Source organism: Dicentrarchus labrax, unplaced genomic scaffold (assembly GCF_905237075.1).
Source record: "Dicentrarchus labrax unplaced genomic scaffold, dlabrax2021, whole genome shotgun sequence".
In the NCBI taxonomy this organism is placed as follows: domain Eukaryota; kingdom Metazoa; phylum Chordata; class Actinopteri; family Moronidae; genus Dicentrarchus; species Dicentrarchus labrax.
In genome coordinates this window covers 5,585,535-5,613,462 of record NW_026136704.1, presented here as the reverse complement: position 1 = coordinate 5,613,462, position 27,928 = coordinate 5,585,535, and the positions used below count along the sequence as shown (strand labels likewise).

At 40.6% G+C, this 27,928-nt stretch overlaps 2 protein-coding genes across 3 annotated transcripts; one reads left to right on the top strand and one right to left on the bottom strand.

The window, feature by feature from the left end:
- The first annotated feature begins 101 nt into the window (after window positions 1–101).
- On the top strand, window positions 102–12,234 carry si:ch1073-145m9.1 (uncharacterized). Of its 2 annotated transcripts, XM_051398086.1 has the most exons (7): window positions 102–402; window positions 872–967; window positions 2,019–2,131; window positions 2,505–2,628; window positions 2,723–2,895; window positions 2,996–3,079; window positions 10,030–12,234. In XM_051398086.1, exons 1-6 carry the CDS (start codon window positions 363–365, stop codon window positions 3,062–3,064), a joined length of 615 nt encoding a protein of 204 aa, XP_051254046.1. In that variant the 5' UTR covers window positions 102–362; the 3' UTR covers window positions 3,065–3,079; window positions 10,030–12,234. The 2 variants fall into 2 exon arrangements, with proteins under 2 accessions (XP_051254046.1, XP_051254045.1); XM_051398085.1 differs by lacking the exon at window positions 10,030–12,234 and having other exon boundaries at window positions 2,996–5,475.
- On the bottom strand, window positions 9,993–27,790 carry appbp2 (amyloid beta precursor protein (cytoplasmic tail) binding protein 2). The gene is made up of 13 exons (XM_051398080.1): window positions 27,379–27,790; window positions 22,546–22,634; window positions 20,716–20,867; window positions 20,226–20,349; window positions 18,995–19,163; window positions 18,252–18,341; window positions 18,039–18,106; window positions 17,846–17,951; window positions 17,605–17,729; window positions 17,079–17,164; window positions 15,332–15,522; window positions 15,048–15,213; window positions 9,993–14,043 (listed from the first exon to the last, which is right to left on the bottom strand). The coding sequence occupies exons 1-13, from the start codon at window positions 27,514–27,516 to the stop codon at window positions 13,781–13,783; spliced, it is 1,767 nt and encodes a 588-aa protein (XP_051254040.1). The 5' UTR covers window positions 27,517–27,790; the 3' UTR covers window positions 9,993–13,780.
- Between the last annotated feature and the right edge of the window lie 138 nt (window positions 27,791–27,928).

Sequence of the window (27,928 nt, the reverse complement as noted above, 5' to 3'; positions counted from 1 at the left end):
ATATTGTGTTCCTCAGCAGACCGTTTGATTTTAATGTTTATAAACGCTGGTAAATTTCACATTTTTTTGAATGGAGTTTGGCGTTACGTTCTGTGCGTACGACAGCTTCGTCAGCTTCCCACGTCACCGAGTTGATAGAAACATGACAGCGCACACAGCTCAGCACGTTTCCAGCCACAGTAGCTGACTTTAGCAGCTCTTACACGGTGTACGGGGACACAGCGACCAATATATGAGTGGATACATTACGACAAATGCAGTGTGTGTTGTTTTCATAGCTGGAGAGGCCGGCTTATAAGGCGGGTTGCATCATCTGTCCTTCCGGGATAACGCTCCGCTGTGTCACTCATAACTGACCGCAGATGGGACTCCAAGTTCTGCTGTACTGGCCGAATATTACCGGTGAGAAACACTCGGTTGAAATTTGAAGGACTTTGACCGCCATTACTGTAAACATACATTAGCTAGACCGCTAGAATGTTATTGCATCTATTAGTAATTAATAAGATAATGATTATTGGCAGAACATGGACGCTGAAAGGTCTCTGTGATTACATTTGAACTGCTGAGCTGAGAGTAACGGTAGGACTGTGCCATACAGCCTCCTGTCACTGACTTTAAAGGGTACTCCAGCCTCAAACGTGTTTTCTGAGCAGTAGTTGAGTCGGTGTTCCTGCTGTGGTCAGTCTGTCAATCACTCCGATCGGTGTCGAGGCCCCGCCCCCCATACTCACTGTCCTTTGCATGTCTCTGATGTAGTTTTTCCATTAGCTGAGAGGGAGGGGCCGAGGGGGGTAGCACAACTGTTGGGTGTAGTTACACTTTATTAGTTAATTCACTTGTTCCACTGAGTTCTGTTTGTGTCTTTCAGGATACATTCGGATTGGCCTTGTGTTTGCAGCATGGGCTGCCTATGAGACACCAGACGTCTTTGTCTCTCTTTACTCCATCTCCATAGCACTTGATGGTGAATATCTGTTTACCTTGTGTGACCCCCCACAATATGTTTTCATTTTCTTCTCAACTTGCATCAATATCAGAGAGAATACAAATAAAATAAAACTTTTACAATTGCATGTTTATTCTGTACTTTCAGCAAAAGCTTAAGTTTACGTCTTTAATTATTGTCATGTCAGGCTCCCACAGCTGAACAAAGTATTTCCACTTGCCCTTTGTAATGTAAGTTAGTCTTTCCAGACCAATACAGTCTGAACACTCCCTCACCCATATTCTCAATCGTGGTGCACTCTTCCGTACGTAGCGCAATAGCTCTCCTGGCTTAAATAAGTCCAAAGTCCAGAAGTTTAGTCCTGTGAGGACTGGCTTTGAACTTTTACATTTATGGTGACATGAATTCCAGTAGACACCCAGTGTTGTACTGAACAATATGTCTGCAGTACAATAAACCTTATTCACAGGAGAGTGACAGGTGTAACTAATAACATAAATAAGTTTTCTTACACCCCTTAAAATCAAGAAGCCTTGCAACCCCCCATGAAGCCTTGACAACCCCTAGTGGGGTCTGGTCTGGAGGTTGGGGACCACTGCCTTAAAGGGGCCTATCTTGTGTGTCCACATTCCACAAATGTCCACATTCTCTGATTTCAGCTTCACAAATATGATATTTTGGCATAACCAGACTAATTTGCCAAATTGAAATGAGTCATGACTTGTCAATAAGCGTTGGTTGCAGCTATAGACTGGATTATTAAAAAAAAGACCACCACTGTGGTATTAAAGCCTTTTTTATATGTATAATAACATGCATCATGGCTGCATTCCCTTTAGCAGCTCTGATGTTGTGCATGCTGACTCAAAGGCATGCTTTACTATGGCACTTAAATGGAATTGAGCCAATCTTAAATGTTACTGATCTTATCTGCTATATGTATTTAGTCAGGCTGCATCCTATCATATCATATAAAAGATGGACCCCACCGAATGGACAACCTGGGAGGAGTAGTTACTGCAGGGTGTGGGAATTACGTCTACGATATGTGATGATGTTTTCTGTGCAGGAGTGGACGGCTGGCTGGCGAGGAGGCTGGGCCAGAGCTCCAGGTTCGGGGCCTGGCTGGACGTCGTGGTGGACAACCTGGGCAGAGGCATGCTGTGGAGCCTGCTGTATGAGGTCTGATGGATGCAGAACATTCAACACACACACAGTCCACACATTCACACTCAGTGCTCACATTATTAGGCTGTGATGTTGCTGTATGATTATCAAATAAGAAATCTTCTCAGGTGAGCCTCTCTGTCAGATTTACAGTAGCAGTAACAGTAGTAGCTACTAATGTTTTTTATTTTTTAACAATCATACATATATCTAAGCCAACAACTGGTTTAGGTTGGGAACCACTGAACTAATGCCATGTTCTACAGATGCTTGTAGAACTTTTATTTGTGACTCAGAATCTTTCTTGTATGTCTGATGGAACAGTGTCACTGTGCCATATTTAAACTGATTGTCCCTTGTCTGATGTCCTATATATGCTGTATTACAGTGGGGTTGGCTAGTGTCTGCAGTGGAGTGGTGTGTGTTTGTGTGTAACCACAACCCCAGAGGTGAACAGTGGAAGAACAGCTTCGCCACCAGCCCTCGATTTATACGGGCCATCATGGCAAACGGTAAGGAGTCTGTCACTGTAAATGAGCTGCTGTTGTAGCTATACTGTGCAGCTCAAGATGAGTGGAACTTTGTGTGTGTGTCTGGTGCTGTTAGGGTTTCGGACGCCTCTCGGCACGTGGGTGGTGAGTGGGCTGCACTGCCTCCCGCTGTGGCTGTATGGGTGTCAGTGGGGTTTGCTGGCTGAGTGGCTGTACCTGCCTCAGTGGATCCAGACTCTGGGGACTGTGCTGCTGGCTGCAGGCCGCCTGCTGGCTCTATCAGTGGAGGTAGGAATAACCTGCCATAATCACAAAAGTTGAAACTAGTGCTACTCATATTTCAGGTTATATTTGTTCATGTAAAGATGTCTCATCCATCTCTCTGCAGATGTGGTGTATATGGACACACATTGAATACCTCGCCAGTGATGAGGAGCCAGAAGAGAAAAACAACTGAAAGCCACTTAGCAGGGTCAGTGTTCTGTATACTGTGCTGTCTACTCTGGAAAAATCCAGAATAATCCATTCCATCACCTTTATATGAACAATGGCCTCAGGTCACATTTGGTTCTCTCCTCACTCAGCCATAGCTGTGGGTGAACGTGGTAAAATGAGCTACATTTTGACTTATTGTTCTACTCTTGCATAAAAATGTGTATTTATTTCAGATATCGCTTACCATATCAGATCCTTCTGGGGACATTTAGACCCCATTTACACCTACTAGTAGAATGTGATCTGTATTTGCGCATGTTATCAACATAAAGAAAAACGCATGTTAAAGCTGCAGTAGGTCATTTTCGTTGCCTTCAGGCCCGGTGGAATGCACTTATTGCATCTGCCAAATTTACAAGAGGAAACAAATAATATGTCATAGACAGTATTTCATAAAGTTTCCCCTAACTCAACAACTTACAAAACTCACGCAGGTTTCGCTCTGGAGCAGCGAGATCCCATCTCAATGAGGATAACAAGAATGCATTTAAAATATTATGTGTAAGGCAAGATCGGATCATTTATCTTTGGGGTAACGTGTCAGATCACATTTTAATGCCAGGGGTGTCGAGTAGCATTTTGCACTTTAATAGGATTTGAATTTCTTTGTTAAACCAGTGAACATGGTTGATTTGTGTGTGTGGCTGCTGAGATACAAGATGTGTCTCCTCTTTACTGAGAGACTATAACAGACAGCGGGCATTCAGATGCACTTTAAAAGCCTCTTTGGTTTGTTGAGCTGTTAAAGGGAACATTGATATTATTTTTGTAATTTATAGGGAACACAATCCTAAGAAAAGGCCAAAATAAATCTATGCTGGCACTGTATTAGGAATGTGAGCGGGTCAGTCAGAAGTGTGAAAATGTCTGCGCTAAACAACAGTCTCTATTCGCTGTCATTTGCTTTATGAAATGACACAGCAACCAAAGGGAGAGGCCTACTGTACGCCTGGATCACACTGATATTGAACAGGTATCCTGCATAAAAGGCCTGTAGCTCCTAGGGATTTTGTGTAAACTACTGTACATTAGCAATACATGTATATATATATTTTACACTTGCTGCAAAACCTAAAAAGAATGTGCAGCTAAATGTTTGACATTGTGTTAGTGGCAACAGTGTATTACTGGAAACCTCATAAATGTAGTTTACCGTAATACTTCAATTATTTTATTTTAGCTTTTTTTTAAAAAAAATCTAAGTTCATTAAGAAAATAGACATTCAATACATGAACTTTCAAAACATATATATATATAAAATGTCATTACCAAATTTGCATTTATTAAATATCATTTTTTTTAATGAAATTAAAAAGAAAAGCAAACACAAATGCTAACTGCAACTGCTAAAAAACTGGACTAAACTTTATGTCTAAAGTTTTTGCCAATTTATAATTTTAAAAAACAAATCAATAGCCCTGGACTTTTATTTGCCTCAGTCACTGAACTCAACCTGCCTTTATATCGGACCAGCTGGTAATTCCTTTTGCACAGAACTTTGCTCAGCAAAGATGGGAAATATTAATTAATTAAATATTGTTGTAAAAAATATCATCATCATTTGATACTTTGGTTAGCTCAGAGCTCGCTCAATTGGGCGTAGGTAACTTTTATAAAAATTACTTTTTGTCATATTCACTGAAACTTTCACTATATCCTGACAGTAGTATATGAGACAGATAACCTGTGAAACAATCAGGTTCCTCTGGCTCCTCCTAGTGCTCCTAATGGGATTTACAAGAATCCACTGGACCTGAACGAAAACAACCAATCAGAGCGGAGAACGATAGAAAGACACTTTGGGTTGGAAGCTTGAAGATAGTTGACTGTTGAGTCTTTTCCCAGGAATGAGACTCAACAATCACCCATCTTTCTTGATGTAGTGAAAAAGTTTCAGCAAAAAGACATATTTTTATAAAAACAACCTACTGCAGCTTTAAGACGTTTTATACATATAAAGAATGTATATAAAACCAGACCAGGCCTCTAATTGAGAGCCATACCATGTAGCCATACCATGCTAGTAAAGGGGCCCTGCTTTTAACTGAAGTTTTAGTGGGTTGGGAAAAAGCAGTAAAATGTCAATAAATACAAAGATACTGCGTTGCTACCAAACACAATGCTGTGTATCAGGGATTTTAGTTGTGGTGTTAAATTAGATTATACTTATATTTTTATATGTAATGTCTAATTGATGGAAATACTTTTAAAAATGACCTTAATGGATTTGCTTACATAAACTTTGCCTTTAAGAGATATTTTTATATTTACTGATGTGTTAAAAAAGGCTAAGCTGCAGCTTTATTTGTTTGTGCTTGTACACCAACAGTTTAAATAGCTTTACACAATAAAGTAATGGAATGAAAAATGAATGTGTATACAAAGTGTGTTCAATATGTTGATGAAACCACTTGCCCACGGTTTTACAGCCAGAGAAAAGGACAGCCATCCAGCTGCCTACTGCCAATAATGAGCAACACATCATCATTTCCACACCTTCCTACACATTTAGCCAATATGTGACAAATGAACTTTATTTGTAGATAATGGACTGTGAATATATATACAGTATATATATTGTAAAGATTATTTATGGGCTTGTATTGCCTTAATTAGACAATAACAGCTAAAGGGAGATTGGGAGAGAGAGAAGGGATCATACGCAGCAAAGGGTCACAGGTTGGCATCGATCCCAGCCCACTGCAGTATGGACTCAGCCCTCGTAGGTGAGCCACCATATGAGCCACCAGGGCGAATACTGACATATTTCTAAAGACAGGTAGCATTTGGGTTCCCAAACCTTTTTTGGCCACCCCAAATAGCATTAGCTTATAGTGAGGGCCCCCCTTTTACAAGATGTCTGTACAAACTCATTTACAATACTATATCATAAGTTTATGTTATGTTCTTTTTTTTTTTAATAATACACAATTTGAAGAACAGTAAAAAAAATTTTTAGGGGAACCCTTTAAAAGGGGGGGCCCCTCCCCCCCTTTTTCCCCTGAATTTTTTTTTTTTTTTTAGTTCATCCCAGAAGGGTGGGGTGGACTTTTGGGAGTTTTATCAGTTTGTTTAAATCAGATAAAGTAATTATTGTAGGGATTTTAATATAGTTGACAAGATGTCTACAAACTCAGCAGATGTCTATCTTAATGACTCAATGGTTCTGTAGCTAAATTTGCATTATTTAATAACTTTGAATTTATATTATGAGATTATAGAGGAGATTCCTTCAGTGTTTAATTCAATGCCATGTCTGAATTTAACAGAGTCCTATAACGACTTTAGTCCCTCTGAAATTGATAATCTTGTCGATAGTGCTACAGGCTCACTACGATCAACAATAGACTCTATCGCTCCTATAAAAAGGAAATTATTAAAACATAGGAGACTAGCACCTTGGTACAACCACCAAACCCGCCAGTTAAAACAAATAGCTAGGAAATCTGAAAGGAAATGGCGCTCTTCCATATTATCAGAATTTTGCTCAATTTGGCAAGATAATCTTAAAACTTATAGCACTAATAGAAGAAAATAAGAATAACCCTAGGTTCCTCTTCAGCACTGTAGCCAGGCTGACAGAGAGTCACAGCTCTATTGAGCCACATATCCCCATAAACTTAAGTAGCAATGACTTCATGAGCTTCTTCTATAATAAAATTATTACTATTAGAGAAAAAATTTATCACCAACTGCCATCAACAGTTATCAGTGGCTCTCCAAGTTCAGGAACTTTAACTAATGTAAACTTAGATATATATTTAGACTGTTTTTCTGCTATCGATCTTCATCAGTTAACTTCAATCATTTCTTCATCGAAGCCATCAACCTGTCTATTAGACCCGATCCCAACTAGGCTGCTTAAAGAAGTTGTTCCCTTAATTGGCACTTCTTTACTGGATATGATTAATCTTTCTTTATTATCAGGATATGTACCACAGTCCTTTAAAGTAGCTGTAATTAAACCCCTTCTTAAAAAAGCCCACTCTTGACCCAGGGGTTTTAGCCAACTATAGACCGATTTCTAACCTCCCCTTCCTCTCTAAGATTCTGGAGAAAGTAGTCGCCAAAGAGTTGTGTGAATTTCTACATAACAATAGTTTATTTGAGGATTTTCAGTCAGGATTTAGAGTTCATCATAGCACAGAGACAGCTCTAGTTAAAGTTAATAATGACCTTCTGATTGCTTCAGACAATGGACTTGTCTCTGTACTTGTATTATTAGATCTTAGTGCTGCATTTGACACCATTGACCATAATATTCTTTTACAGAGACTTGAGCATCAAATTGGCATTAAAGGAACCGCACTAAGCTGGTTTAAGTCATATTTATCAGATCGCTCGCAGTTTGTACATGTTAACGATTAATCTTCGATAAATACTACAGTTAGCCATGGAGTTCCACAAGGTTCTGTACTTGGACCAATACTATTTACTTTATATATGCTCCCTTTAGGCAACATTATTAGGAATCACTCCATTAACTTTCACTGTTATGCAGATGATACACAGTTATATCTATCAATCAAGCCCGATGCAATTAATCAATTATCTAAATTACAAACATGTCTTAAGGACATAAAATCCTAGATGACCTGCAATTTTCTGATGTTAAACTCAGAAAAAAATGAAATTCTTGTTCTTGGCCCCAAAAACCTTAGAGACTCATTGTCTAAAGATATAGTTACTCTAGATGGCATTAACTTGGCCGCTAGCACCACTGTCAGGAATCTTGAAGTTATCTTTGATCAGGATTTTTGGATTTGTCATTTAATTCCCACATAAAGCAGACCTCTAGGACTGCCTTCTTTCATTTACGTAATATTACAAAAATTAGACACATACTATCACAGACAGATGCAGAAAAACTAATCCATGCATTTGTTACTTCAAGGCTGGATTACTGCAACTCTTTATTATCAGGTTGCCCCAATAAGTCCATTAAAACGCTCCAATTAATTCAGAACGCTGCAGCACGAGTACTGACAGGAACTAGAAAAAGAGATCACATCTCTCCTGTACTAGCTTCTCTGCATTGGCTCCCTGTAAAATGTAGAATAGAATTTAAAATCCTCCTCCTCACCTATAAAGCTCTTCATGATCAGGCCCCTTCATATCTTAAAGAGCTCATAGTACCCTATTACCCCACTAGAATTCTACGTTCTCTGAATGCTGGGCTACTTGTGGTTCCTATAGTCTCTAAAAGTAGAACAGGAGCCAGAGCCTTCAGTTACCAAGCTCCTCTCCTGTGGAACCAGCTTCCAGTTGTGGTTCGGGAGGCAGACACCCTCACCACATTCAAGAGTAGGCTTAAGACATTCCTCTTTGATAAAGCTTATAGTTAGGGCTGGATCAGGTGAGTCCTGAACCATCCCTTAGTTATGCTGCTATAGGCCTAGACTATCGGGGGATTTCCCATGGTGCACTGAGCTCCTCCCTTCCTCTCTCTTTCTGCACTCATTCATGTCCCATTAATGCATGTTACTAACTCACTTCTTCCCCGGAGTTCTTGTGCTTTCTCGTCTCGCAGGTTCTTATTATCCTGGTGGAGCCTCCTGCCATGGTCCTGCTAGATTGCCATTGCCAATACTGTTGTTGCTGTGCACCTGTCTGTCTGTCTCTCTCTCTCTCTCTCACCCCGCCTGGTCGAGACAGACGACCACCCACCTAGAGCCGGAGGATCTGTCATAGGTTTCTGCCTTTTAACAGGCAGTTTTTCCTTGCCCTTGTCGCCAAGTGCTTGCTCATGGTGGTACTGTTGGGTCTCTGTAATTAATGTTTTAAAGAGTTCGGTCTAGACCTGCTCTATTTGAAAAGTGTCCTGAGATAATAACTTCTGTTATGAATTGGCGCTATACAAATAAAATTGAATTGAATTGAATTGAATTGAATTGACTGGCCTGCACATTGGGAAACTGGGAACCCCCTTTCTTCATGGTGCTGGCTTTGTGTGTGTGTAGCAGCTCTATAGCATACTGTTGAGACCATGTAAGCTGCTGTGACTCTGTTCATGGTGGTACACAGACATTAGACTGCCTGTAAATGCCTAGGCTCTCTACAGCTGCAGGTGTGTGGGTTTTTGGAAGCTTATGTCTTGTCATACTTTACAGACAGAATGTTTTTTTGGGATTCATTTTATATGAATATTTCTGTAATATTGGTTTTGTATGATGCAGACTCTCCGTTCTGGACTTTCCCTGGGGAATTACAGAAAGCATTAATGCAGCAGAGACCAGGCGTGACTCATTTCAAGTCTTAAGCAAGTCACAAGTCATTTTTTCTTAAGCAAGTAAAGTAAGGCAAGACAAGTCACCAGGTGATGCCAACAGTGACTATACATACATTTATTATACATTTACTAACTGTTCTTGTAGTAGGATGAAGCAAGTATTCAGGTTAAATTAGATAATGTACTTTTTTTAAGTTATTTTTTTGGCCTTATTGATAGAGACAGCTGAAGATAGACAGGAAGGGTGGGTGGAGAGAGAGGGGATGACACGCAGCAAAGGGCCGCAGGTCGGATTCGAACCCCCTGGGTCGCCAGCTCTCCCGACTGAGCTAGCCGGCGCCCCAGATATTGTACTTTTACTATCATCCATACTCATAAATACTGCAATTTTTATTTAAAAAATCCTGTTCTGTAAATATTTCTTACCCCTGTGATCAAAAACATTGCTCTGAGGCTGTAAATAGTGTTCTAATAAATATAACTGATATAAAAACGTCCAGGTGGCCACGCCCATGTGTACGGTAAGCAACACCCACATCCGGTTTAAGCCACGCCCTTTTCAAGTACAGCTACAAATACAGACATTCAGCTGGTAGAACAGATCAGATAGCGGTGAATGTCAGTGTGCGGCGTGAACACAAGAGAGAACTGCATGTGTCGTTCGTGATCAATGATACAAGTTTTAATGTTTTTGCAGCTAACAGTGAAGCAGTAACAGGACAACAGTGAAACATCCCCCTCATCGCGTTTGGTGTCAATCATCCGGACTCTTAAGAGAAACAGGGCTGGTGAAGAAATCACAGCTTTATTGAACATCTTTGTCCACATTTCCCAGCAAGCCCCCACACCCTTTGACCCTCCCTCCCCCTCCAGCACTGACACTATATGGTAATTCCCTTTCAGATATCAGTAGATCACAATGATGACCAGTAGGTATTGTTGAGTCGGACCTTACATTCCACCAGTAGAGCGGGTTTCTCAGGGTTACTGTTAAAGGAAAAACACCTTTTTTTTTTTTTATCATGGCAAGATATTGAAAGTTCAGCTCCAGTGTGGGCAGAAAATACTTCACGTCAAAATCAGTGAAAAATAACCTTTTCTTGAATCTTTATGCAGATTTTTATACAGAAATTGATTGCCAGTGGCTCCAATATGGTAGTCCTAATAGACCAGGATGCAATTCAACAGGTGACATGACCTATGAGAGAGAACAAAATAAATCCATGATGATATCTAACAGTGGAGGAGTATCTGAGAGTACATTGTTCCATTAAATGTTTGCAGTTACGAAGATATGTAGCCTGACTCAGACATGTTTTCTGCAATTTGACCTGTGTATAGATCTAGGACTATAACATTCATTTCCATGTCCGCCCTGGAAAAATGTTGTCCGTCTCCCAGTAGTAAGGTGTGTGTTTCAGGAGGGAGGGGGCGCCTGTTGAAGCCGAAGCACCAAGAGTGTAGCTGAGCGTCCTTTTAAGGGGGCTAAGGCTGGACCTCCTCAGCTAGAGCCACTCGCATCACTGCTAGAGAGGGAGACGTCCGACAGCACTGAAGCGACAGCAAGGCAAAGCTCGTTTTCTTCATTCTCTTGAAAAACAAAAACAGTGGGGGTGCTTATTGAAGGCATCAGATTTTCAGTAACGTTGCAGATATTAATGCCGGATTTGGTTTTACAGCTGGACATTTTCCATCAGGGAGAGCAGTTACTGCTCTGCAGAGCCACATGCTTGTCTCAGTTCTTCCATGACCACGCGGCTCTTATTTAAAGGGTCACTTCACCCCTAATTAGGAGAAAAAACTTTCTCACTTACCTCTAATAGTAGTTAGCCATGCACATAGTTTTGTTTTTTTGTGGTTGTCTTTTCCAACACAGATTAGCCTAGCACATAGCATAAAGTACAGGAAAGGAAAAGGTTGACTGAGGTTCTGACCGCGGCTGGCTCAACTGTCATTGGAGCACAGAGCAAAAAGGGGCGGGGCTTAGGAAGGGTCAATTAGAGCTATTCTGGTAATTGATTAATCGTCTCAGTCATTTCGCAAGCTAAAATGTCAATTATCTGCCGGTTCTGGCTTCTTAAATGTAATGTAATGTAATTTTCCTCTCTGTACATGAAGTCTTTGGGTTTTGGACTGTTGGATAAGACGTCACTTTGGGATCTGGGAAATTGTTATCAGCATTTTTCAAATTTTTGGGCATTTCATAGACAAAACATATCGTGAAAATAATCACCGATAATACAGTGAAAGGGAATGGAATCTAATGTCTAGTATAGTAAGGACGTAAAAAAACCCAAAACTATCTGCAAGGCTAGTTACCATGTCGGCATTGGTGGAAATAAATAAAAAACACATATCTACTACGCAAAATGATGTTTATCTCTTTAAATACTGTACGGTTTTACCTCTTCAGGCCTCAAAAAACTCTTCAATTGAAACAGTCTGAGAACATACAATCTGATAAATCAACTGGGCCAATATTGGCTTATTACAGATGTATGTGTGTCTATGTTGGCTGAAAAATCACAAGAAATGTCAGCAGAGAAATGCCAAAGATATGTTTCCTTAGCTTTCCATACAAGGCCATCTAAACAGTGTTGCTATTACATAGATTGTCCAGCAGAGGGTGCTAGATTTTCACACTGTAGAGAGTTTAAGGTATGGACATATCTTGTCTGATATCGGTAAACTCCCAAATGTCAATGCTGGTATCAGCCTATCATTCATTATTGGTTGCAAAAGCAATACAGTTGGGTACTGTATTTTTTTGTAATCAGAGTGATCTGATCCTTTAAAAGCTGAGCTGGTTAAGATTTGGCAAGAGGTCATTTTTACTGACATGAAGTGATCATCATGGCAATTTAAGAAAAAGACATGTCACTGGTTGCTTTCAGGGTTATTTTCCCATTCATTATGATTGAAGAACGTTGCAAGCATGAGAGTTGACCTCTATAGTGGAGCAGTTGGTGGGACTCTGGACAGAAACAGCCAGTAGGATGGAAAAACAAAAAATAAAAATCTGGAACTTTGCTTTAATGGGCTCTGACATGACAGGATGGTGTGTAGAGGAAAGGCCAGATGCACAGGTAAACAGGCTGGCAACACATGCACACACACTCGCACAAATATACAATATTGGTCCCCATTGTAGTGCCCTTAAGGGTATAATAGTTTATTTAGCACTTAGAAGTATGGGTCCGTCTACAGACAGATAACTGCAAGCTGGTGTAAGGCTGGTAATCATCAGTGGAGCACTTGGGCACCCAGAGTTCTATCTGTGTATACCAACACACACACACACACACACACACACACACACACAAAGCCGCACCTTAAGATTAACAACTAAAGGGCGGTTTATGAGCCTCTCTGTACATGTAGACCTTCCTCCACTCCTATCCATGTCCTTGGTTTTGAAGTAATAGTGTTGAGCAGTTTGTTTAGAATTCATGGCTCACTCAGTAAGAAAGCATAAACAAAGGGCTACATAAACATACATTTTTGCATATAAATTATTGGCATTTTAATTATTCTAGGTCAGTACTAAACTGGACAAGGAGATAAAATAAATTGAAAACAAGCCCTGTGAAGCTTGTTCTGTGTATAACAATATACCCACTGGTTCAACACATTCAACCACTGTTTGTAATCTCTCTCCACCAAGCAGTTCAAAGTTTTCTTAGGGTCCACTTTCATTTCTTTGCAAAGAAAAAAACAAACAAGAAGCCTTCAACTGAAACTTAAGTGTACAATCTGCAGTATTATTTTACTGTACAAGTGTCAAAAATATCTGACATTTTCCATCTCTGTTCCTCCAGGTGATGACGTTGATGGATGTAGTTTGAAACAGGGATTTTCACAGATGTGCGCGGGGGTCCAGATACTGTCATGTACATAGCCCTGGAGAACATGGTTTTGATCTGCGATGAGTCTCATGGCATTCAGAGCTACACTGGTTCAAATACAAAAGCAAAAAACGTCCTCCGATTCTAAACTGAAAAGAAAAAGGCGAGTGAGACAAGAGAAGAGGAGAGGTCGTTTGTCATCCTTACAGGACGTTTGAGGTCGTTGTTTTTTTTCTTTTAAAAAGGTCCCCCCCCTTCAGTTGTGTGTCCTCTTTCTCTTGGAGAAATGCAACAGTCTGCTGTGTGGGGTGAAGCTGCGTCCAGTCTGGAGTTGCATGTTGGTGGTTCGTGTGGGTGTTGATGAGGTTTGATAACTGTGTCTTCTCTACTTTTTTTTTATTCCACGACTAAATGTGTGTGTGTGTCTGTGTGTGTACTGGCGGCTGCAGTGACTATGAAGCCAACTGACTTGCCGGTGATGCTTGAATTTACTGTGTATTACGAATTAACTGTGTGCAACTGAAGCATCACATTTGGGCTTTATGCGTCCTCACCAGGCTGAAGCCCACATGTCTTTTTTCCCCCATCTCCTTCCTCATAAAATCAGCCAAGACAGGGGCGGGTAGGACCCAGACTCTGAGCCAATAGGAAAGCTTGTACCACTTCTTGGGTCTGCTGGGGCGTAGTGTTGACATCCTCCAGGGCATCTGCCACGGCAAACTGCCGGTCCCTCAGCCGGTTCCAGTTGGACAGTACGTTGTGGTATTCAAACACCTTCTCGTAGTTTCCCACAGAGTTGTAGAGTTTGATCAGGCCTCGGTAGTCGTACTCCAGCCCGCTGTAACCCTCTCCAAACAGCTTCTTACCTGTGAGGACACAAGAAACATCACATACCATGTTTGTAAGCATTCAAGAACTGCAACAATTAGTCAATTTATCAATTAGTCCAGTGGTTCTCAAACATATCTTCTCAAGAAAGGCGTTAAAACTTCCACTACAACAACTGCTTATAAAGGAGTTAAGCGAGAAAACTGACATGAACTGTTTCCAAATGTGTAATGTGACATTGTCTATGTGGTTGTTTTACTAACTGCTTGTCTGTTTTTAATGATTATGCATCTCCTTTCCACCCAAGTGAACAATAAAGATATATTCTATTCTCTTCTACTGGTACAAAGTTTCCCTCAATTTCTAAGCAAACCAACATGTCACATGTGAAAATGCTGCTTTATCTTGTCTTAGATTATAGGTAATTTATTCGTTTGTGTTTTGGTTATCAACTTGGGCTCAAGAAAATAGTTCTGGACATTGTTTCTACTTTCTAAAGTTTAGATGACCAAGCAAATAAAATAAGTTTATTGGCTGATAATCAATAATGAAAATAACCATTTGATACAGCCCTAAATCATCCATATTAATTATAAGCTATTAGGCTGCTAATGGCCAATGTAATGCACCACCATGGGCTATTAAGCCCAGACAGGCATATCAATTCAGTCCGACTCAGCTTTGGCTCAGAAGTTGGTTCATTCTGGGAGCAGCACTCTTGGGAGCAGACAAGAAAAAAAATTTTTTGTATTACAGGAGTGCCTGTTATACAAAGCGAGATCAGAGTGCTATCCAGCTACGTTTATGCTTAATCCAGTCTTTCTGCCATCTAGAAGCAGGCTTACTTTTAACAAGGGTAAATCACCATGGTAACCTATGCTGAATGGCTAATCAAGCAGGTTTAGTTCGTAGGATCAAATAGAAACATGTAAGCAGCCCGCTTGTTCAGCAGCTCACTGGAAAAACAGTTATCATCAAATGCCAACAAAGATAAAATGACACCCAGCATGTGTGACCCATCCATCCCTTCCCCGTGTCTGACCGATAGCAATGGAGCGCAGGTAGAGCCTCTCTGCGTCTTCATACTGGTTCATGTCGTAGTTGTAGAGGGAGGCCAGGTGACCCACAGACAGAGCCACCTCGTAGTCCTCGTGGCCTAGAAGCTGCTCCTTGATCTGGATGGCTTTGATGTGCATCTCCTCTGCTTCCTGGTTACATGGACACCCATAAAACCAGACGCAAACACACAAAGATAGTTTCATGTTACCTTAATACTTAATCATTAGAGACAGACAGACAGACAGACAGACAGACATGTCCATCCACCTTGAACTTCCTCATGGACTGGTAGAGCCGTCCTAGGTTGCCATAGTGTTTGGCCGTCTGGACGTTGAACTCCCCGAAGGCCTTCTTGGCCAGCTGCAGTGAGGAGAGGTGGAGGTCGTGAGCCTCCTGCAGAAGGCGCTCTTCTGTCTCCTTGTTGTGGCAGTCAATGGCGATTTCCTCCAGAATCAGGGCTGTGAGGTTGATGAAGTACATGTTAGACTTCATGTCACAGCACCATGTCATTTTTTTGGTATCAAATGTGAAATTTAACAGGAGCTTAAAGTCACAACCAGGCAGTCTGTAAGACTTACTGACTGATTCTTGCTGACTTGCTAAAAAGGACTCATCACTACTACAACCCTAGGTGGAAATTACTCAATACACACACCAAATCAAGAAAAGGGTGTTTTATAATAAGAGAAAGTTTTTTTTAAAGTGAAATGAGGAATTAGGTGAATTTAAACCTGAATCTGGCGACCCCTGTGGACAAAAGTGGTAGTGCTTCTACCACCACATTAACTGATTTCAAGGGAAAACTAACTGAAATATCCAGTCTTCTCTCTGATGGTCTTTAAATATGTAGGTCATATAGAGGCATCAGTATCAGTACCAGTTAAAAACTCCTTGTAGTGTTTAAGGAATGTGATAAAACTATACCCAGAAAGAAACTGCTAATTATTAAAGTGCAAAAATATTTCAGTTCAGTTGTCAGATATAGGACTGTATGCAAAGTCAGCAATGAATCATATTCAATGGCCGACTTGTGGTTTCCTCAGAGCTTATTTGAAGGCTTTTGTCATTTCATTTTTCTAATTTAATAGAAATGAAAATGAATGAGAGCTGCAGCTCAGCGTCACAGTACATACACTGAGCCAAAGAACGAGTGTGAGGAAAAACAGCTGCAAATTCGAAGACGCTCCAACTGGGACTGTTACTCAGGGGAAGATAAGGACACAGCAGGCTGTGGGACAGGCTTGGACAGGAGAGGGACAGGAAAGGGACAGGAAAGGGACAGGAACGGAACAGGAACGGGACAGGAACGGGACAGGAACGGGACAGGAACGGGACAGGCCAGGATGCGTGAAGCGTTAGAGGAGCGACAGGGAGGTCGGGCAACAGAGAGGCAGCGACAGCATGTAGAGCCAGAATATTTTCACACCTAACTCTGTAAGATGGTTAGACATACTGTGGGAACAGTGGAAAGAGTAATAAAGACTGTTTGGTGAGTTTTATTTTGCGTCTATGAAATGTGTGTTAAGGTAAGTTAACAAGGAAACTAAGCTGGTCTTAGTTTGGTGAAAGAGAAAAACTTGAGTTCAGAAGATTTGTATACATTTTCTTTTACCTTCTTGACATTTTGTGAGGTTATTTTGTTTCTTAAAGCTAGAAGTGCTTCTTGCACGACGCAAACTTGCTGCTCATCTCCCAGCTGAAATTACTGCAGCAATGATTAGAGGTGCGCTGGTGCAGCACACAGCATGGGCAAATATATCAGCAATCGTTGATTGTTGGAGTGATGGTGGCAGGTTGGAAAATGTTAACATATCGCCCCAACCCTAGTGGCCACATCTTTTTTTTACCCAAGACCATACAGTTAAAAATATGTGCCCTTCATATATATATATATATAAATATAAAGCACAAGGATAATGGAATTTGTTTTAAGACAGAGTGTCTGCCTGATATTCCCCACTCTACCCTCCACACAGTGGGCAGAAGCCCAGCACCTCCAGGAAACTTGCCTTACCTTTGACTCTCTTGGAGGAGGCCAGCAGCAGATGGTCCTCAGGCAGAATGTGAGTTATGATGTCTATGGCACGTTCTGCATGGAATCTGAGGGACAAACACACAGCAGCTGACCCAAACATGTCATGCAACTCAGACTTGGCTAGAACCTGTACTCTACTCAGGATAAACACTTCCAAGAAAGTCAAGTTGTTTTGAAGCTCAGATCAGAGTTCGAGAGGTCAGAGGGAGCGTTACTCAATTTTGAATCAGGCCCTTTGTATACGGGAAGCAGCGTCACTGGATCAGTTCAAATCCAAAAAGCATTTTCCACTCAGCTCTTTGCCAGCATCTATCACTATGCCTAAAATGACCAAAGCTTTATAATGCTTGAAATGAAATGGCATACCCAAAGCCTGCAGCCACACAACATAAATACCAGTACACTGCGGAACAGAAGAGACCAGTAGGAGTCATGGTCTAGCTCATGTCTAATTAGCTTGCTGGTCTAGCAACAGTACTGGGGTTGTAAGATTCATTGTACTCACAGAGCGTTGTCGAATTTCCCAGAGCTGTACTGGTGCACGTATGACGAGTAGGCCAGGTCTTCATGGGCTGTGGCGACGTGGATGTTCTTCCCCCCGAACACAGACTGTCGGATGTCCAGTGCTGTCTGGAATTTGTACAGACACAAAGGACTTTTAATTAAACATACATAACATGCCACAATGGTTATCAATGAAAATGAGAACACAGAAAACATAGACTGTATCCAATCACTCTACTTACCTGGTAAATAGCAACTGATTGGCATATGTTGTCTACATTTAATAAGTAAAATCCATAATCTAGCAGCGTGTCGGAGTACTTTGGATGCTTGTGTCCAAAATGTTCTCTGTAAGACACAAAACATTGCATTGGAATTCATGACAACAAAAGGAATAAGAATAATGTTGAGGCCTTAAAAGACACAGCAGGTTACCTTGCTAGAAACACTGCGTGTTTGATCAGCTGCTCTGCTTTTCTGAACTCTCTCTTCACCACGCAGGCCTGCAGTGGAAAGACAAAGCCAAACATCACACAATCATATGTGCTCAAAGGATCTCCTTATTAGGCACAACAGATTGCTGTTCTCTAGATACATTCTGCAATGACACCCAATAATAACTCAATAACATAAATGAACATCGCTAACCTTTGAGGCTTGCCGGAGGACATCAACCACTACTTTGACAGGCAGCCCTGGAGTAATTTCCTTCATAGCCTCTATACACCACTTGTATGCCTGGAAAAAAAAAAAATCAGGGAAAACATATGGGTTCCAAAGTGTTCTCAATTTCTTAACAACTGTGCAATGGTGTAAAACAGACATAGTAAAAGCACTTGTCTTTATTGTCAATAATATGTATAGGTCTCAACAATAAGGATTGCCCACTTTGCCAGTGAAAGTAAAATGCCACTTCGGGCTGGTAATGCTAGCAACTCCCTTGGCCGGCCAGAGGTGAAAAAGAATGATGCTGCCTTCACATGGACTCAGGCAAACGGTAGACAGCAAACCGGGTGTCATGTTAGAGGATGAGAGCAGAATGATAAAAGGTAGGTGAGGCCAACAGACATCACCATAGTAACATATTGTCCGCGTTGTGTTTTGTCGTCCTGTTGTCGGATGGTTTGTTTGTTTTTCTCCTGCTGTGAGGAAGGTGCTGTCCGTCTGCCGTCTACCATCTGCCTGATTCCACATGAATGCAGCATGAAACACATCTGTTTTTTTTTTCTGGAGCCAATGATGGAAGTAGCTAATGAACCTGCTTCCATCTCGTCTCTGTTGAGAGCTGTACATGTGCAGTACCGATAGGGAAATCATAAAGACGAATTTTAAGAGCTGAAGCACAATAAAATTGGGTTTTTTACTGGTCACTGGTGGTCAGACACACATACCTCATCATAGTGGCTTTTGGCGAAGAGCAAGGCACAAAGCTCGCCATACAGTGCTGCCTTGTTGGCCTGATGGCCATGTTTGGCTAGTTTGTCCATGTAAGACTGAGCAAGCTTGAAGGTCTCCTCCCCCAGGTGGTACTTACAGTTGCCATTGCGGACATGAAGCAGCCTGGGGAGGAAAGAGAGGAAAACTTAATAACAATCTCTGGTGTGTCTGTCAATTTATTCACTGGGTGTAGACAGAAATACAGAACAAAGGAGGATCCTTTCTGATTCCGTCATTATTGTCATGTTATAATACAGTACAGTGTCATATTTACAGTGCTATAAAAATCAAGGTAGCAAAGCAGCAGAGACACAAACAGTTTTTTACAAACAAAATGATGGAATTCTATTAAAGGTTATTTCATCAACTTATTTGTTCCTGATATTTTTTTTTTTAGTGTTGCGCATGTTTGTTGAATAGTTGACAAAAATTGTTTATTATAGAAACTGCCCTTACTTAATTTTCTGTCTGCGTTAAATGCAAAGTTATTTCGCACTTACAGTATTAGAATTTCCAGAGTGGCAAACTCTGCTGGCAAAAGACACTTTCACGTAAAACCATTATTTGGAAATGGGAGGAAAACTGTCACTGTGTGACAATTTATTGATCTTAATTAGATACCCTGTATGTACAATTTGAAGCATAGATCTTGTGGACTGGATAAACAAAAAAGGGTGGTAAAGACACAGAGAGAACTGAAACAGATGCCTCTGTGTGTGCTTGTGGCAACAGTTTAGTATGAGAATGGCAGGTCAGATTAACCTGGTAAAATCCTTCCATTTACTGCAGCCTTAATAATGAAGAACCATATCAGCTCTAATTTATGTGTTTAATCAAAGTGGTCCTGATCTAATGCAACTATAACTCTGATCAGTAAAAATTGAAGTACATTAACTTGCAAATGTCAAATTTAAATATAATTGTTATTAAATTATTGCTAATTGTCAATTCCAGCCACAAGTGTCAAATGCTGTGTGATGCAGCCATTTTGTCAAGTTTGGCCACCAAAATGTGATGCATGTCTGTGCCACCAAAGAGTCGGAGTATAGTAGGAACTACAGTTACACTTGTTGAAGAGATTCAGTAGATTGGAAATGTAAACTAATATATACATTCTACACAAGGGGTCTTTCAAGGGAGTTTTTGGTAACCATATACTGAATGTCCGCAGGTTTTCAGACTGACCTGACACAGCATTCCACAGCGCGGAAGCAGTGGAGGACCTCACTGTGGAGCGTGCACAGCTGCAGGCACGACAGAAACACTTTCTCTGCATCTCCATACCAGCCCGCATCAGACAAGAAGCCACCTACAATCAAAAGACATCAGATTACTCCAACTGTCTCCAAATTATCACTTACCCATGCACTGTTGCATTGGCTAACTGTACTAGATGCTGCCACTAGTTAGCGGCCCTATGAACTGACTGTACCCGGACTGGGAGCTTGAAGGATAGGGGGAGTTTAAATACTACTATCGAGGAACGGTGAGGACCAGGTGGGGAATACTGCCAAGGAGCAGGGCCAGAATGAGCAGCAGCACAATGACCATAACCGTAAACTAGGTTTCAACCTAGACTTGTTCCTATCAGCTGAAGCTATGATAACATCAGTCTGAGGAATGAACAGCCTCCACTGATGACCCATTGAATCTCTGTCCCTTCCCCACCATTTACCCAGCACAAAGCCGAACTGGATGGCCTTCTCTTTGACATGGGCATCAGACTCTGCGATGTAGGAGCAGCGACGGCTGAAGGAGTTTGCCAGAACTGAGGCCACTTTCACACCGTGGTCCATTAGTGCCTGAAAGCAATGGTGCAAGAGGTGTCTGCAGAGGAGAGGACAAAGAAATAAACCATGTCAGTGGAAGGTATAACTATTAAGTAATGATTACTTGTTACATTTAAGCCTTGCCTAAAACAATATCATCAATAATGTCATCAATAACATCTGGCTAATCTGTCAATAACAATTCTGATGACTACTGCTACTGTATTCTCATTCAGCCTATCAATGCAGATTGAAAGCAGCAACATACACCACACAGATAACATTATAGAAAGAACATCAATAATGTACCTTTACCTAAAGGGTACTTTAGCATGCACAGGGACTTTTACCAAGCTCTTTATATCAGAGCTGCATTGGTCTTCTTTCACAAACCCTTTCCCTAGTCAGATTTCTAACGTTTTCAGCTTAAGTGAAGTTTGAGTGGCAGCAGAGTAAATGGTAAATGGACCTGTACTGTTATAGCGCCTTTCTAGTCTTCCGACCACTTTTACACGTAGTGTAAAAGCACTTTTACACTACGTGCCACATTCACCCTTTCACACACATTCACTCGGTGATGGCAAAGTCCATTGAACAGAAACTAACTCACTCATACACATTCATACACTGATGCATCGGGAGCAATTCAGGGTTCAGTATCTTGACCCGCTCTGCCTCTGAGCCACAGCCGCCCCAGAGTGTGTGATATGGAACTTGAAATGACTATGTTAAACTGATATAACTGAAAAAGGACCCAACAGGTCCCAGCAGGAGGAGAAGGAATACAAAGCAAACACTTCAGTAGAGGAGCACTTAATAGTCTCATTCAGAAAAGGTCAAAACAAATTAAACACAATTAGAACTCAGGCGTGACCAAAAGTCCAGTTCTGCACAACAACTTCAATGTCGATACAATAGTTTTTCTGCCTGATTCAGCCATTAATATACTATGATGCTACTAACAATTTTTTTTTTCATTATTATGGAGTAATCTGCAGATTATTAGTTTTAAATTTGTTTAGCTATAAAATGTCAGAATTAGAATTTCTCACAGTCCTAAGTCTTCAAATATCAACAGTTCAACCCCAATGATATTCACAGGGTTTTTGCAGGGTTCAATGGGTTCAGTTTAAGAGAGTTTAAGACCCCTTTGAATGCAATTTAAAAACTATTTTACATCAATACTGGCCAAAAAAGTACCATATGAAGGAAAATTGGTATTGGGTCCATGTCGGTTTCATTAAGTAGTTGTTAGAGCATGATCAATAGAAATTTATCCCATAAACATACCTACAATTGAGACTGAAAAATGCTATACAAGTTACGTTCATTAATCCAATCAATTTCTAAGACAAAAATCTTATTAAAGACATTTTAAGGCCTAACGGTCTGATTATGGGATTTTAGAGTTTTTAGGACCCTGCACACACCCTTTTTGTTGATCAACTGACTGACTGACTGATTGATTGATGCAACTCTACAATATACTACTATGAGTATTGCTTCATTAGATATGTTTGGTGAGGTTGGTTCAATTTTGGTAAGGTCCATACATGAGGCTAAAAACTGTATCCACTATTCCATGAATGCAGTTTTCAGCACATACAGCATGAACTGCTCTGATAAGCATCTATTTAAGGGGCCATGGTCTCCAGAACCATTCTGTAAGACAACTGACGCTTTCAGTGTGGATGGTGTGAGGTTTCAGGTACAGCTTAGTCCCATTATGTTCTTACCTTTTGTCTGAAGCACGCAGTACTTTAGCAAACACCTCCAGCTCACAGAACTCTCCCCCCAGTTGGCAGAGCCGGCCCTGCTGGTAAAGCTGAAAGACACACAGAGGTGGAAGGATAAGGTGAGCTTGGAGACTCACTCACAATAATACAGATGTCATCCCATCCATTAGGAGCACAGTGTTGAGTCTATAGGTAATACCTGATCTGATTAGTAAGATGCAGGTGGGGAGAGTACGGCTCAGTGGAAGGGTACAGAATGTTCCGTCTTCAACTGGACTTTCTGTCCTATTTTTAATCCTAGTTTCTATTGCGGGTGTATATGCTTTTAAAAATGCTGCCTGTTGTTCAGAAGTTGAAACAGAAAAACATTTGCTGATGTCTAACCTGTCATCAAAATGCACTTAGCTGGAAGTTGTTATATTCAGTGGCTGTCCATGGTGGGGTCTGTGGGGGACACTGCAGTCTCAGCTGTGTCTCTTCAATTGCAGTTATTGGGTGAATCATTGCTTAATGTCTAAGTGATGGGAGATTATGTGAGAAATGGTCCAAGTCACAGACAAACTCAAGTCACACTGGCTCACAAGAAGCTAATTTATCAAGACAGCTGTGTTACGATTATCTGCCTGTGAAAGTTGGTGGCACTGGACGAAAACACATTTTTCTAGTGCTGAAATGACAACTCAATGAACTGAAAGGTTTTGAGGATATCTGACTGCGTGTCATTGTTTTATTAGAATTATATGAAGTGTGTACTCCATATCATGTTTTTTATTAACATGGCTCTATGCAATGCCAGCTGGTCCTCCACTTTGGTCCAGAATGAAATATCTCAACAACTATCGGATGATTTGCCATGATCCTTTGTACAGCCTCATCAGGCCCTGGTGTCGAAGCCTACTCACACTTTTCTCTAGTGCCACCATGAGGTGACATTTGTGGTTCGGAGTGGAATATATTGGCAATTGTTGGATATATTGCCAGGAAATTTCCTGCCCCCTCAGGATGATTTGTAGTTTAAACATATAACTGAGGCTAGTAGCAGGCTGACATTTTAATTTGTTCCATACTTTGGTTTATTACCAAATATCTGCAAAAGTAATGACATTCCCATCAGTCTCAGCTGTATTTCGAATTAAGTGCAAATAAGCAAACATTAGCATGATAACATGTTAAACAGAGATGAACGTGGTAAACATTTGCATGTTAGTCATCAAGAGCATGTTAGCATTCATCTTAAAGAACTGCAGTCCTTGTCACTACTGCTGACCCAGAGACATGTACTACTTTCGGGACACATGGTGTCACCAACTGTTTCATTTAAGCTGCCAACGATGAGCATAACAGGGAGGGCATACCAGTTGCTAGTACTATTTTTTGTCTAATTAATAATAGTTCATTCTTCAGTTTGATCAGAAATGTTTCACATGCTACTATTGTCAAGTCGATGTCTTGTAACTTGCCATCAATAAAACGATGTTTCTCGAATTAATGATTCCAATTAAAGTGAACAAAAATGAGTTCTGCTGGAGAAGCTGGAAATTCAGAAGCCAGTGCTCACAGGTTTTATTAAATGTAGAGTTGATGATGGCCAATTATTATCATTCATGTTTTAACTTAATTCTACCAATTAATAACATTTATTAAAGCCAGTACTGGCCAACAAATTCATATTGTTTGTAGAAAACCACTGTTTTCAGGCCAGATGATTTTACTTTGACAATCGAACCTGGTTTCATGATCCCCCTGTTAACCAGGGTGGAATACGTCTCACTGTAGTTGGCTTCAGAAATCAGCTGTTTTTTTGAATGGTAATTCTGTTGAGCATTATTGATTGATTATTTGTGCCCGTCTACTCCACTACTAACAAATAGTACAAAATAAAGACGGGTAGAAAGTAAGCAAGAGTGTAGGCGGCATTTTTTCTTGTAATGTAACACTCTGTTTGTGACATGTATGGTGCTACCACTGCAGCTTCAATTCTTTCTGAACAGTGACAACCAGTGACTAACTATCTTGTGACAGCAGACTCACACATCTGGGTCAAATGTAGGTTAAACACACACTCTGTGGAGGTCTCATCAGACAAGTTTCCTGTATCAATGGGGTCTCAGTGAAGGTGGCTTATTCTACCTACCAGAACCTTTAGATATACAATATACCTTCAAGATGCCAGCTCATCACTGCATATATCCAAAAGACAGCAAAATAGCTTAACCAACATCTGCATTCACAAATCAGAAGAGAACCAGAGGTTTCAGGGTAAATAATACATTCAACACTGTTTCCATTTATGACAACACTCAGAACACAAGCCCCAACATTTCTGTATTATTTAGTAGTGTTACAAAAGGTCTTTATCATTATTTACTATGAAAAAGTGCTTTATTACTTTCCCATGTGATGAGTTTGTGTACACCTTTATGAGTGCAACAAAACAAAAACAGGACAATGAAGAAGACTAATCAGCTAAAATAACTGGAAACACCTGTTTAAGTATGACATGGCAGTGCAGGTAGTTTAGGGTAGTCAGTGTTATCCATCTGACAGAGAATCATGATAAATGCAGCCAGCCCGCCACGACCTAATGCACCATGTTTAAGAATATTACAGAGAATGCATGTTTAGGATTTAGCTGAAGGAGTTTTATTTCACACTGACATTCAGTCCTGGGAATGTAACGTTGTCTTACTTATCAATAAAATCTACACTCTTTATAGAGAATTACTTAGTGGCTTTTTAAATCATGGATTAACTACTGACCAAAGCCATACCTACCACTGAGAATACAAAGTTCATGTCCTCCGTGTTTTCCTGGGAATTTTGACATTTTAGCACTTTCTATTTTCATTTATTCTCAGGAGATCATCATCAGCTCTTTGACTGGGCCTGGACCCACTGGTATGGAAGTATTCAGTGCTCGAAATTAAAAATGGACAATAAACATAGCACCTGGCTGGGACACATACAGGGGTAATTCTGGGAAAATAGAGAAATGTGTCATTACAAATTAAATGATTGCGTTCATGAGTCATGGAATATATATCGTTTTGACTGTTCAAATTCAGAACATGTGAGGCATGATCTCTATGCTACATCACACGCGCCCTTACACACACAAAATCTATCACAGAGGGAGACCTGTGTTGCCAACTTCTCTCGCTAGATTTAGCACTTTTTAGACTCTCTTGGCGACTTTATTTCTAAAAAACTATTTAGAGACTTATTCAAACCACTAGGGAAAAGGTGAGAAATATATTCAAATATATTATTTTGTAATTTGTTCCCATTCTTTCTGCTCAGAGTATTTGCAGTCCACGGCTCTTCCGCTAACAGTGCTGGGGTCCCTCCCTCTCCTCTTGTGCTGTGGGGATCTTTTCTCTCACTCTGCCTCCAGATCTCTGGATCAGGATGTTCGTAAATCTTATATGTAACAACTTTGTTTGAGCCCTGCAAATACGTTTGATTTTTACACTGTGTTCCTGCACTTAGTAATGAATCCAGGTACATACAATCAAAGAAGAATTTCTCTTTCACCTTTGTAAATAAGCATGGAGGGGAGTGTGAATGTGTTGATGCCCTCCAACTGTCTGAGAGGTGCAATATATGATTTAATCAACTGTTGCCACCAAAATCCAATGCTGGTGAATAGAACCATCACAGACATTTGGATGTCATCTGGTTTACTACAAGTCCTCAAAATCTGTCCCACAGTGAACCACATCCACAGCATCTCCATATCACAGACACTATTTCTCCATGATTGAATTCAAGTCAACAAACTTGGAATGTAAAGACACCTAGCTTACTACAGCCTAGAGACTCACTGCATCGCATTTACCTAAAAGGAAAGACATTTTTACACTTCTCATACACTCAGATCTTAAAATTTTACTCTTGACTCTTTATGCTTGTGGTGTTTTTAGACTATAGACAGCATTTTTGGTTTGAATACATTAAATGTAACCATTTCCTAACTACATGCATGATATAGATTTTCAATATTCTCTCACACATCATAGCATTTAGGCCACCATGTCAGGAAACTCTAACGCAAACCTCTGCTTTTACCTTAATAAAGACATTTACAGAAATGATAACATTTTATTTACCAAGTAAACAAAAGAGATGTGTTTTTGCGACTGTTTAGGGAAGAATGTCCATCCAACCACAGCAGCCAGTGTACATCATAAATAAGCATGAATAAAGTGAGAAGATCCTAGTGTATATGGCCATATATAGGCAGGTATAGTTATCCTGAGGTTGAAGGAACAAACGCCATATCTGAGAAGAATACTTCTTTCTAGTAATAATAACATTATGGCTCAGGAGCAGTGGCATTTAACTGAATGTTTCTACATTGTTTTTGGTGTTTGCAGTCTGAAGCAAATTGACAGCTGACTGCTCGAAAATGACCAGACAGTCCGTCTGCCTGTATAACATAGGCTACTATTCATAAAGTAAGCCAAAACACAGAACAACAACAACAATCCCTCAAAACACTGTTAGTTTACATGACAACACTGACACAATTCATTTACACTGTCACTGTCATTAATTAGCTACATGATCGATGCCGTTTATAGGTTCTTATTCAACAAACGCTCATAATACAGAAGTAACTACTGGCTACCTTGAATTTTAAGACAATGTAAGACGGAGTAAGCCAACGGTTAGCTGCCTCGACCCGAAAAAAACAGCTTTTGCTCTTCAGGAGCTAGCGTAACGTTATCGTAATTTAGCTAACGTTAGCAGCAATGTTAGCAGCTGATACATGAACTCGTACAGTCTAGAGGCTGTCAGATATACCCGAGCCTCTTGACCGGGAAATCTTACCTTATAATACACATCAAACTGTATGTTTTCCGGGAGCGAGCGTATGTCCCTTCTTGACCGGCTGTAGTTGTCCACCACCGCCGAGATAGCGGTGTTGTACAGTGTTTCTGGGATCCATTCGAGCTCCACCGCAGCCATGTTGTTTTCCCTCTCCAAAAAAAACCCCAGCAGCTACAGCCCTCCCCAACTCTGCCTACATTCGCTACCTTACTGCGACTAAAGCACTTCCTCCGCAAGTCCTCATATAACATTCACTGAAGAGCGAGGCCACAAATAATCGTACTGCCGCTGAGTTACGGCCTCGAGACTAACACCGCTGTTTCATTTCCATTTTTCTCCTTCATCTCCAATTATTCGTCGACCCTACAGCAGTTCCGTGCCCCCGTCCCGACGCAAACATTCACGGGCGATGACGCAGTGACGTAATTGTGCAGTCGATGCAAAAAAAATAAATAAATAGAAACCCAAAAACATTTTAAATCATATTTTGTGATAGCGGATTCAGGTTTTACGAATCATGCAAATAATTTGTTTACACTGCTTAGTTTCT